The sequence below is a fragment of the Pempheris klunzingeri genome, chromosome 17 (assembly GCF_042242105.1).
Source record: "Pempheris klunzingeri isolate RE-2024b chromosome 17, fPemKlu1.hap1, whole genome shotgun sequence".
Lineage (NCBI taxonomy): Eukaryota > Metazoa > Chordata > Actinopteri > Acropomatiformes > Pempheridae > Pempheris > Pempheris klunzingeri.
In genome coordinates this window covers 887,744-901,059 of record NC_092028.1, presented here as the reverse complement: position 1 = coordinate 901,059, position 13,316 = coordinate 887,744, and the positions used below count along the sequence as shown (strand labels likewise).

Genomic DNA, 13,316 nt, shown 5'->3' with positions numbered 1-13,316 from the left:
TGGAAACATTCCGTTACTGCTAGCACGCTAGCTTGTGTGTTACACAGAGAGTTGTAATCTAGATGAGAGGCTAATGTTAGCATGCTGCTTTCTTACCTGTAGTCCGCTCTCCTCACCTGTCTCACACACACACACACACACACACACACACACACACACACATTGACTTTATTAATAACAGAAATCCAGTCTGTGTGATTGACCTGCTGACCTCACCTGTTGACCTCACCTGCTGACCTCACCTGCTGACCTCACCTGTTGACCTCACCTGCTGACCTCACCTGTTGACCTCACCTGTTGACCTCACCTGCTGATCTCACCTGTTGACCTCACCTGTTGACCTCACCTGTTGACCTCACCTGCTGATCTCACCTGTTGACCTCACCTGTTGAGCTCACCTGCTGACCTCACCTCTTGACCTCACCTGCTGACCTCACCTGTTGACCTCACCTGTTGACCTCACCTGCTGATCTCACCTGTTGACCTCACCTGTTGAGCTCACCTGCTGACCTCACCTGCTGACCTCACCTCTTGACCTCACCTGTTGACCTCACCTGTTGACCTCACCTGCTGACCTCACCTCTTGACCTCACCTCTTGACCTCACCTCTTGACCTCACCTGCTGACCTCACCTCTTGACCTCACCTCTTGACCTCACCTGCTGACCTCACCTGTTGACCTCACCTGTTGACCTCACCTGTTGACCTCACCTCTTGACCTCACCTGCTGATCTCACCTGTTGACCTCACCTGTTGAGCTCACCTGCTGACCTCACCTCTTGACCTCACCTGCTGACCTCACCTGTTGACCTCACCTGTTGACCTCACCTGCTGATCTCACCTGTTGACCTCACCTGTTGACCTCACCTGCTGACCTCACCTGTTGACCTCACCTGTTGACCTCACCTGCTGACCCTGAGAGTGTGGTCTGTTGTTTCAGTGCTCAGCGTTACGTCCTGGTTCACGGAGTGTTTTCTGTGTGTGTGCAGGCTAAGGACAGCGACGATGATGAGGAGGTGGTGCAGGTGGACAGGGACCACTTCATGGATGAGTTCTTCGAACAGGTACGACACACACACACACACACACACACACACACACACACACACACACACACACACACACTTTCTTTAGTCAGTATTTTGTCCTCATGTCTCCGTCGCTTGTGAAAACCTGCAAAACAATGAAGCGATTTCTGATTCTGATTTGACACAGAGATTTTAGTTGGAGTGAAATCTTCTCGTGTAAGAGTAAAATAATATAATGATAAAGAGACTGAAGCAGGAAGCAGGAAGTGGGTGAGTGGGGACTTTCAATGAGCTGCCGCTCAGCTGACTCTGTGGAAGAGACTCCCTGTGAAATCTGTGCAAAGATCTGCAGAGTGATGGAGTTCCTGTGAACTGATCCCATCACAGCCCGACAGACATCTGGAGATCAGACTGTCTGCAGAGCGGCGACAAAGACAAACATGTCGGCTTCACTTTGTTCTCCGCTCTCCTCCGTCCACCATCTTCTCCCTGCCGATCGTCGGCCTTTAATGCAAACGGAGCCGGAGGCTCTGGCCAACCTCAGTCTGGTGGGAGCTCAGATATCTGCTGGAGAACATCGCTGACATCCACACATTCAGCTGCTACGTCCTCCAGCTGATTTGAGCACATTTTAAATGTCTAGTTGACCAATCAGATCGCTCGGTCTGAACTACCTGTTGTGTGATCTACCTGCAGTCAACGGGTCTGACAGTTATTGTACATAAACAGGAAAGAGTCTGAACGTAACTCTGCAGCCTTCATCAGAGCTCCAATCCATCTTCACCAGCTAATTATAGATTGTGCAGACTCACAGCGGGGTCGCTCTGAGAGGATCCAGCTCCTCGCTTAAAGTTTACACTGATCTGATTTTATGTTGAAGCCAGATGGGCAGAAAAGTGCAGCTGCTGTTTACAGACGACAGATGACCTGCTGCATTTATATTTTCCTCTCTCCCCTCCCAACTGTGCTCATTCTCCACTTTTTGTGACAAGATCTACTTTATTTACCTTGAGGGGGAAGTTTGGTGACACCAAAACACAATAATGTACGACCAGCAACAAAACATCAAGATGTGTGCAATATTTAACATCTTAAGAATAAACTTCATGACAATGTCGGATGAAATTCAAGAAAACCAATAAAGTAATAATTCAAAATGCATAAAACTTCAAATGAGACACTACATAAGTAAAGATTGAGCTGGTTGTTAGTCGAGTAGTGTCCTTCGTCACCCCCCCCCCCCCCCCCCTTTGTGATTGATATCAGCAAACAAGGCGCCCTTTAGTGTCTGTATGAGTCGGTCCACATATTATTCTACCTATCCTTAAGTCAAGCCGTGACGTTTTCCTAAACTTAAATCCCTGCCTTAATGAGACATGTTTGTTATTGTTACCGTGATGACAAAGATTCTGGAAATGAGAACCATTTGGAGTGAAGGGAAGGCCGGAGAAGTGTCTAATATTGCAGTTTGCCTTGTGCAAAGCTCCGGCATTTGATGAGCTGGCAGTGAGAACAGTTAGAAGTTAGGAGGAAAGAAAACTAAAAGCAGCTGTGGGAAAAGTAACCTGTTCACCCACCTGCATTATGAGGACAGCATGGGGGCATTAACGTGCTCATAAACAGACGTTACGGGGGCATTAACGTGTTCATAAACAGACGTTACGGGGGCATTAACGTGTTCATAAACAGACGTTACGGGGGCATTAACGTGTTCATAAACAGACGTTACGGGGGCATTAACGTGTTCATAAACAGACGTTACGGGGGCATTAACGTGCTCATAAACAGACGTTACGGGGGCATTAACGTGTTCATAAACAGACGTTACGGGGGCATTAAAGCGTTCATAAACAGACGTTACGGGGGCATTAACGCGCTCATAAACAGACATTTTCGGGCCAGATAACTGTTCATGTATTAACATTAGCTGTCACATTGCGTAGAGAGAAACTTCTGGTCCTCACAAATTTAACTGTTTATTTTAGGGTTTCAACCTTTTATCGGAGGTCAGGGGAAGCTTCCAGATCAATAAATGTTCTCACAAAAATATTCAAAAGAACAGTTTGGGCAGGAGACTGTCGAAGTACAGCTACAACCTGCACAATAAGGGTCATGTGACCGGCAGGAGCAGGCAAGCTAATGCTACAGTTAGCATGTTTACTGCCCCATGTGATCACTGTTAGCTTTGAGTGATTGTGGCATGTATTGTCTTTTTACTGCAGTAGTGTTGAGCTGCCTCCAGAGTGTTTTACTGGTTTATTAGGGACAGCTGAGGTATGTTCTTCACTAATTAGTAATTATCACAGTACAGGAAGACAAGATAGCAAATATAACATAACTAAGACGTTGTTGATGCAACAAATGGTTCAAATATTGATGTCAAGGGTCTGCTTTAACCATGATAGTTGGCCCAATAGTAGGCCGGCTCCTAGTAACGCCCCTAGTAACGCCCCTAGTAACGGCTCCTAATAACGACTCCTAGTAACGCCCCTAGTAACGCCCCTAGTAACGGCTCCTAGTAACGACTCCTAGTAACGCCCCTAGTAACGCTCCTAGTAATGCCCCTAGTAATGGTTCTAGTAACGCCCCTAGTAGCGCCCCTAGTAATGCCCCTAGTAATGCCCCTAGTAACGCCCCTAGTAACGGCTCCTAGTAACGGCTCCTAGTAACGCCCCTAGTAACGGCTCCTAGTAACGCCCCTAGTAACGCTCCTAGTAATGCCCCTAGTAACGCCCCTAGTAACGGCTCCTAGTAACGACTCCTAGTAACGCCCCTAGTAACGCCCCTAGTAACGGCTCCTAGTAACGGCTCCTAGTAACGCCCCTAGTAACGCCCCTAGTAACGGCTCCTAGTAACGACTCCTAGTAACGCCCCTAGTAACGCCCCTAGTAACGGCTCCTAGTAACGACTCCTAGTAACGCCCCTAGTAACGCCCCTAGTAACGCCCCTAGCAGCAGAGACCATAACTAGTCCCTGCTGAGCCCAGCTGAGCTGATGCTCTCTACAGATGGAGGGATTTCCCAAACTGAAAAAAAAACTACACGCACATCTGAGATTTTTTTAATTCTTGTGTTTTAGCCAAATTACCAAGGTTCTCCTTTTCTTTTAAACGTTCCTTTTGGTTCTCATGAACGTATCAGTTAGAACGTCCTCTCTGCCCCGACTCTTTTATCCTGCTTGTGTTACAGCCTCAGTTTTTTCTTTCTCCTCGTTGGTTTTCACATTGTTTGCTGTTTATTTCTCTTTGCTTTATTGGCTCTCATTTCTTATTGTTCTTTTATTTCTATAATGCTCTGTGAAGCTCTCGCTGCATGCTTGTGTGATGATGTATGAATAAAGCTGAGTGAGGCGTGTTCCTCAGGTCTGCTGTGACATAAACACGCGTCAGACTTTAACACCTCTGGGGTTTAAGATCAAACTTTAGAAAGAGGAGCTGCAGCTGTTTTCGTGGCGTGGGAGAGACGTGACCTTGCAGTCGACTGAAGGTGGATTATCTTCCTCAGCCGATAGACATCGACTGCAAACACACACACACACTGATCTGGTGCTGAGCTCCCACCTGAGGGCAGGAAGCTTCAGAGCCAATCAGCATCTGTGTGTGTGTGTGTGTGTCTAAAAAACAGCTGATCTTCAGTACAAACACTCTGAGGTGTCTAGTTGGACAGTGGTTAGGGTTTGGTAAACTGGTAGTAAACTGGTGGTAAACTAGTGGTAGACTGGTGGTAAACTGGTGGTAAACTGGTGGTAGACTGGTGGTAAACTAGTGGTAAACTGGTGGTAGACTAGTGGTAGACTGGTGGTAAACTGGTGGTAGATTGGTGGTAGACTGGTGGTAAACTGGTGGTAAACTAGTGGTAGACTGGTGGTAGACTGGTGGTAAACTGGTGATAAACTAGTGGTAGACTGGTGATAAACTGGTGGTAGACTGGTGGTAGACTGGTGATAAACTGGTGATAAACTAGTGGTAGACTGGTGATAAACTGGTGGTAAACTGGTGGTAGACTGGTGGTAAACTGGTGGTAGACTGGTGGTAGACTGGTGGTAGACTGGTGGTAAACTGGTGGTAGACTGGTGGTAGACTGGTGATAAACTGGTGATAAACTAGTGGTAGACTGGTGATAAACTGGTGGTAAACTGGTGGTAGACTGGTGGTAAACTGGTGGTAGACTGGTGGTAGACTGGTGGTAGACTGGTGGTAAACTGGTGGTAGACTGGTGGTAAACTGGTGATAAACTGGTGATAAACTGGTGATAAACTAGTGGTAGACTGGTGATAAACTGGTGGTAAACTGGTGGTAGACTGGTGGTAAACTGGTGGTAGACTGGTGGTAAACTGGTGGTAGACTGGTGGTAAACTAGTGGTAAACTGGTGGTAAACTGGTGGTAGACTGGTGGTAAACTGGTGATAAACTAGTGGTAGACTGGTGATAAACTGGTGGTAGACTGGTGGTAGACTGGTGGTAGACTGGTGATAAACTAGTGGTAGACTGGTGATAAACTGGTGGTAGACTGGTGGTAAACTGGTGGTAGACTGGTGGTAGATTGGTGGTAGACTGGTGGTAAACTGGTGGTAAACTAGTGGTAGACTGGTGGTAAACTGGTGATAAACTAGTGGTAGACTGGTGATAAACTGGTGGTAGACTGGTGGTAGACTGGTGGTAAACTGGTGGTAGACTGGTGGTAGACTGGTGGTAGACTGGTGATAAACTGGTGGTAGACTGGTGGTAGACTGGTGATAAACTGGTGATAAACTGGTGATAAACTAGTGGTAGACTGGTGATAAACTGGTGGTAAACTGGTGGTAGACTGGTGGTAAACTGGTGGTAGACTGGTGGTAGACTGGTGGTAGACTGGTGGTAAACTGGTGGTAGACTGGTGGTAAACTGGTGATAAACTGGTGATAAACTGGTGATAAACTAGTGGTAGACTGGTGATAAACTGGTGGTAAACTGGTGGTAGACTGGTGGTAAACTGGTGGTAGACTGGTGGTAGACTGGTGGTAAACTGGTGGTAAACTGGTGGTAGACTGGTGGCAGACTGGTGATAAACTGGTGATAAACTGGTGGTAGACTGGTGGTAGACTGGTGGTAAACTGGTGGTAGACTGGTGGTAAACTGGTGGTAAACTGGTGGTAGACTGGTGGTAGACTGGTGGTAGACTGGTGGTAAACTGGTGGTAAACTGGTGGTAGACTGGTGGTAGACTGGTGGTAAACTGGTGGTAAACTGGTGGTAGACTGGTGGTAGACTGGTGGTAAACTGGTGGTAAACTGGTGGTAGACTGGTGGTAGACTGGTGGTAGACTGGTGGTAAACTGGTGGTAAACTGGTGGTAGACTGGTGGTAGACTGGTGGTAGACTGGTGGTAAACTGGTGGTAGACTGGTGGTAAACTGGTGATAAACTGGTGATAAACTGGTGATAAACTAGTGGTAGACTGGTGATAAACTGGTGGTAAACTGGTGGTAGACTGGTGGTAAACTGGTGGTAGACTGGTGGTAGACTGGTGGTAAACTGGTGGTAAACTGGTGGTAGACTGGTGGCAGACTGGTGATAAACTGGTGATAAACTGGTGGTAGACTGGTGGTAGACTGGTGGTAGACTGGTGGTAAACTGGTGGTAGACTGGTGGTAAACTGGTGGTAAACTGGTGGTAGACTGGTGGTAGACTGGTGGTAGACTGGTGGTAAACTGGTGGTAAACTGGTGGTAGACTGGTGGTAGACTGGTGGTAAACTGGTGGTAAACTGGTGGTAGACTGGTGGTAAACTGGTGGTAAACTGGTGGTAAACTGGTGGTAGACTGGTGGTAGACTGCTGGTAAACTGGTGGTAAACTGGTGATAAACTGGTGGTAGACTGGTGGTAAACTGGTGTAAACTAGTGTAAACAGCTTTTCGCACCAACTCTGCCTACAGCCGGTCAGTCTGGCCGTCATGTTTGGGGGTTAAAATGTGTCTCACCAGCTTTGGTTCTTAACTGTCAGACAGAGAACGTCTGCAGGAGACCAGCACAGAAACCTTTACTGATCCCAGAGGTGGAAATGAGGTCACAGTACAGTTACTCCTCTTCAGGAATGTATATATATACACACACACACACACACACATATATATATATGTGTGTGTGTGTGTATACTGCTAACATGCTAACACACCTGTTTTCAGCAGTGACTGATGTTACTGTAACATTACCTGTTATTTCCTGGTTGTGTACAATGAGGCTCATCACATGTGATTGTGTGTTTTGCTTTGTTATTTTGGGTCTTTGTTGATCCTGTTCAGCTGAACTTAAACTGACGATGTGTGTGTGTGTGTGTGTGTGTGTGTGTGTTCAGGTGGAGGAGATCAGAGGCTGTATAGAAAAGCTGTCGGAGGATGTGGAGCAGGTCAAGAAGCAGCACAGCGCCATCCTGGCCGCACCCAACCCTGACGAAAGTAAGACTCACACAGCGTCACTGCTACACCTGGTTTCTCTTTCACCACATCGGCTCTATACCACTTGTGCTTATATTTGGTACTTCAGCTCATCATTTCTGTCAGTAACAATGTCCACATGCACATCCTGGAGTCTGAGTGACTGGTAGGTAGTAAAAGTGTTGGAACTGGTCCAGTAGATCACCTCAGCCAGCAGCCACCAAACGGGCTGCAATGGCTGCAACGTGATCCTTTGGGACAACTGCACCTGATCACAGTAGGTCCACTAAAAGAGCTTGTTATGTCTCAGTAAAACAAAGCTGCTGGCTGAGGTGATCTACTGGACCAGTTCCAACACTTTTACTACCTACCAGTCACTCAGACACCAGGATGTGGACACAGAGGATCATGGGTAGAAACAGGGGAGTGACCCTTTATTATCTGATCTGCTGACATCAGTGAAAAGAGGAAACATGAGCAGTAGTTCAGACCTGGTCTGAGAGTAATGATGGAGGGATGGAGGGATGGAGGGATGGAGGGATGGAGGGTAATGCTGAAGCCGTCTCTGGATGTGGACCTCCAGGAGTCCAGCTTGTGGCTGATTTGTGTCCTGCACAGACGGCGCTCTGCTGTAGCTTTGTGGTGTTTGGGGTTTTGGCTGCAGTCAGACGGTGTGTGCTGAGCTCTCAGACTATAAATACAGATAGAAAGTGTTCAATAATGTGTGGGTAACTCGACCCCGGACCTCGGAGTGAAATCTAATGCTGTTAACTGCTGGCTGATGATGACTGCAGCTCGCTGTCTGATGAGCCCGTTGGCAAACGTCCACTGAGCGCCGCCATCAGTCGCCTCAGGCCTCCTCCCTCTGACACGCCGGGTAAAAACTAAAAATCTCTCCTGTTTGATGGGGGGGGGGGCGCTGCACTGCATTCATCCTGACCCCGACTCACTGTGACTCAGCAGCAATGACTCAATGTCACCGCCGAGGCCTGAAGCCAAGTCTGTGCTGTCAGCAGCTGTAAAGAGGCTCATCAGGTTCAGGAGGAGCTGGAGCATCAGTCTGGTGACGGCACAGACCCAGCACGACTGGCACGACTGGACCCACCCCCATTTTACCGAGTCCTGTCGGAAACACGGCAGACACACCTCGGTGTCGTGTCACCGCTGCAACAGGTTACTACTCTGAAATCCCAAAGATGGAAAGGATCCCTACAGAGAGAGACCTGGAAGATCCTTCTGGTTTAACCACAAACAGCACACACACCAGACTACATTCACTAAAACAGGGATTTTAGAGAACAGGACACAGGAGCTGCTGCTCTGCTGCTGCCTCCATCAGTCAGTGTGTCTGTGTTACTGTGTGTTGAACAGATACATCTGGATCTGAACTGACCCTTAAAGTCACACAGTCACATGTTTTAAAGGGTCAGTTCAGATCCAGACCAACCCCTTAAATCAGGGGTGTCCAAACGTTTTTCACTGAGGGCCACATACAGAAAAACAGACAGGGCCACTCACTAGAAGTGAGCTATGCTGCTGACTTTAATCCACTAGAGGTGAATCAGTCAGATGTAACTGAATATGATTTTTAAAAAAAAACAGCCTTTCCATCAGTGGGCTTTCATTTATTAGCTGTGGTACAAGCTGCTCTTGGCCTTGTTCAGTGTGATCAGGTGATCAGGTGATCAGTGAGATCCACTAAACATGCCAACCAGAGAGGGTCACTGAGCTCATGAAGAGTCCTTCTCTCTTCAAAACTGGTCCATTTCTGATCTCAGGGAATAAAACTGCTGCAGCACGACTTAGCCAGAGCACATGAGAATAGTAGAGCAGCCTTACCTCCACCTTCTTGTTCCTCGGTGGACACCATAGATTCCCCTGCCCTCACCTGTCCCACCTGGAGCTCCATCCGTCGTACCTCCACACAGCTCGTCCCATTTAAGCCCCATCATGCACCAACTGCACCTGGCCCAGCTTCAGAAACATCCTCACCGTCCTGGTGCTCTTTAGCCTGCTAACATCCAGCAGCTCCTCCGTGATGCTAAAGTGATCTTCATTAGTTATCAGCTGAGCTCTCATCACGTCTCAAACTTTCTACACTCACGTTTCCTTAATTCGGCCATCTTGGGTCACCTGTAGCACATTTCTTCTTCTGTTACTCATTTTAAGGAGAAGCTGCCTCGTTCAGGACAGTTACTCCACCTAGTGGTGAGACTAAGAAGTACAACACAGTCCAGTTCCCTGTGTGGGCCGCATTCCAATGCAGTTTTAGAATTTCCTGCGGGCCAATGAAAATTGGACCACAGGCAGCAGTTGGCCCGCAGGCCGTAGTTTGGACACCCCTGCTCTAAAACATGGAAGTCACACAAAATCTTCTGGAAGTAAATTTGCTGTTTTAGTCAAAGGAGTCTGGAGGCTTTGAAGAGAGCGACAGGAGTGAAGAGTCACATATAGTTTAAGATACATGATCAATATATAAGATAGGATACATGATCAATATATAGTTTAAGATACATGATCAATATATAAGACAGGATACATGATCAATATATAGTTTAAGATACATGATCAATATATAGTTTAATATACATGATCAATATATAAGATAGGATACATGATCAATATATAAGATAGGATACATGATCAATATATAGTTTAAGATACATGATCAATATATAAGACAGGATACATGATCAATATATAGTTTAAGATACATGATCAATATATAAGATAGGATACATGATCAATATATAGTTTAAGATACATGATCAATATATAAGACAGGATACATGATCAATATATAGTTTAAGATACATGATCAATATATAAGATAGGATACATGATCAATATATAAGACAGGATACATGATCAATATATAAGATAGGATACATGATCAATATATGGTTTAAGATACATGATCAATATATAAGATAGGATACATGATCAATATATAGTTTAAGATACATGATCAATATATAAGACAGGATACATGATCAAATACATGATCAATATATAAGATAGGACACATGATCAATATATAAGATAGGATACATGATCAATATATAGTTTAAGATACATGATCAATATATAAGATAGGATACATGATCAATATATAAGATAGGATACATGATCAATATATAGTTTAAGATACATGATCAATATATAAGATAGGATACATGATCAATATATAAGATAGGATACATGATCAATATATAAGACAGGATACATGATCAATATATAAGATAGGATACATGATCAATAGATTATAAGAGGTTTTTACACAGCGACCTCAGTGATGATGGTGAAGGTGATGATGAAGATGGTGATGATGGTGAAGATGAAGATGATGATGGTGATGATGATGATGGTGATGAAGATGAAGGTGGTGATGATGATGATGGTGATGATGAAGATGAAGGTGATGATGATGAAGGTGATGATGGTGATGGTGATGATGATGATGGTGATGAAGATGATGATGGTGATGAAGATGATGATGGTGATGGTGATGAAGATGATGATGGTGATGAAGATGGTGATGGTGATGATGATGATGATGATGATGATGATGAAGATGAAGGTGGTGATGATGATGATGGTGATGATGATGAAGATGATGATGGTGATGATGGTGGTGATGGTGAAGATGAAGATGATGGTGATGAAGATGATGATGGTGATGATGGTGGTGATGGTGAAGATGAAGATGATGGTGATGATGATGAAGATGATGATGGTGATGATGATGGTGATGATGGTGATGAAGATGAAGATGAAGGTGGTGATGATGATGATGGTGATGAAGATGATGATGATGAAGATGATGATGGTGATGATGATGGTGGTGATGGTGAAGATGATGATGGTGGTGATGATGATGAAGATGATGATGGTGATGATGGTGGTGATGAAGATGGTGATGAAGATGGTGATGGTGATGGTGATGATGATGATGGTGATGATGATGAAGATGAAGGTGGTGATGGTGATGATGAAGATGATGATAGTGATGATGATGAAGATGAAGGTGGTGATGATGGTGATGATGATGAAGATGATGATGGTGATGATGGTGGTGATGAAGATGGTGATGGTGATGATGATGATGATGATGATGATGATGATGATGAAGATGAAGGTGGTGATGATGATGATGATGGTGATGAAGATGATGGTGATGATGATGGTGGTGATGGTGAAGATGAAGATGATGGTGATGATGATGAAGATGATGATGGTGATGATGGTGGTGATGAAGATGGTGATGATGATGATGATGATAATGATGATGATGATGATGATGATGATGAAGATGAAGATGAAGGTGGTGATGATGATGATGGTGATGAAGATGATGGTGATGATGATGAAGATGATGATGGTGAAGATGATGGTGATGATGAAGATGATGGTGATGATGATGAAGATGATTATGATGATGGTGATGAAGATGATGATGGTGATGAAGATGATGATGGTGATGGTGATGATGATGATGAAGGTGATGATGATAGTGATGGTGATGGTGATGATGATGGTGATGGTGATGATGATAGTGATGATGATGGTGATGGTGATGATGATGATGAAGGTGATGATGATAGTGATGGTGATGGTGATGATGATGATGAAGATGAAGGTCACTTTTTGTTTCATGTCTGCATGTTGATGTTTTTTCTTTTCTGCATGTTAAATAATTCTTTTTTCTTTTACATCCCTCCTTTATTTCTCCTTCGTTTCTTTCCTCCTCCTCCTCCTCCCTCCTCCTCCTCCTCCTCCTCCTCCTCCTCCCTCTTCTTCCTCCTCCTCCTCCTCCTCCTCCCTCCTCCTCCTCCTCCCTCTTCTTCCTCCTCTTCCTCCTCCTCTCTTCTCTTTCTTCATCCCTGATCTTTTCCTTTCTCCTTCCTCTGTTCTTTCCTTTTTACAATCTGCCTTTCCCTCTTCCTCACTCTTTCCCTTCCTCCCTCCCTCCTCCCCCTTCTTTCCTTCCTTCCTCCCTCTTTCCCTCCCTCCTCCCCCCTTCTTTCCTTCCTTCCTCCCTCCCTTCCTCCCTCCCTCCCTTGTTGCATGCTGCCTGTGAAGTTTTTAATCTGCATGTCGTCCATTTAACCTCAGAGGAGACGAGGAGGTTAAACACTGAGGACACGTGAGTCACATCTGTCTGTCTGTCTGCCTGTCTGTCTGATTGTCTGCCTGTTTGTCTGTCTGATTGTCTGCCTGTCTGTCTGCCTGTCTGTCTGTCTGTCTGTCTGTCTGTCTGTCTGTCTGTCTGTCTGACTTCATGTGTAAGTAAACAAAGAAAGTTTATCAATTCAAAATCCTGTCATTTGTTGTTGTTATGACTTTTACTTTTTACTTGACTATAAGGATCTATTAGGATCTCTTACTTTTACTTTTTACTTGACTATAAGGATCTATTAGGATCTCTTACTTTTACTTTTTATTTGACTATAAGGATCTATTAGGATCTCTTACTTTTACTTTTTATTTGACTATAAGGATCTATTAGGATCTCTTACTTTTAATTTTTACTTGACTATAAGGATCTATTAGGATCTCTTACTTTTTACTTGACTATAAGGATCTATTAGGATCTCTTACTTTTAATTTTTACTTGACTGTAAGGATCTATTAGGATCTCTTACTTTTTACTTGACTATAAGGATCTATTAGGATCTCTTACTTTACTCGTCAAACGATGCAGAAAACATAAAAGGACTTTCCAGGCGTGCTTGAGGAAGACGAATGATTTAAACACACATAAAGACTCGGATGAAACCCTTTGTGAGAAGTGTGTGATAGAGACGAACCCAAACACAAACTGAAGCTCACTTGTCTGCTCCATGTGTGAGGTCACTCAGGTCATAACGAGCAGCCGCACC

The 13,316-nt window shown here is 44.9% G+C and overlaps 1 protein-coding gene across 1 annotated transcript in view; it reads left to right on the top strand.

Annotated features, from left to right (window-relative positions):
• Nucleotides 1-1,027: 1,027 nt before the first annotated feature.
• The window catches only part of stx1b (syntaxin 1B), a 26,155-nt gene continuing 13,866 nt past the window's right edge, over nt 1,028-13,316 (top strand). Inside the window, exons 1-2 of the mRNA XM_070847811.1 lie at nt 1,028-1,063; nt 7,356-7,455. Coding sequence (XP_070703912.1) covers nt 1,043-1,063; nt 7,356-7,455 — 121 coding nt within the window. The 5' untranslated portion in view covers nt 1,028-1,042. The remainder of the gene's footprint in view (nt 1,064-7,355; nt 7,456-13,316) is intronic.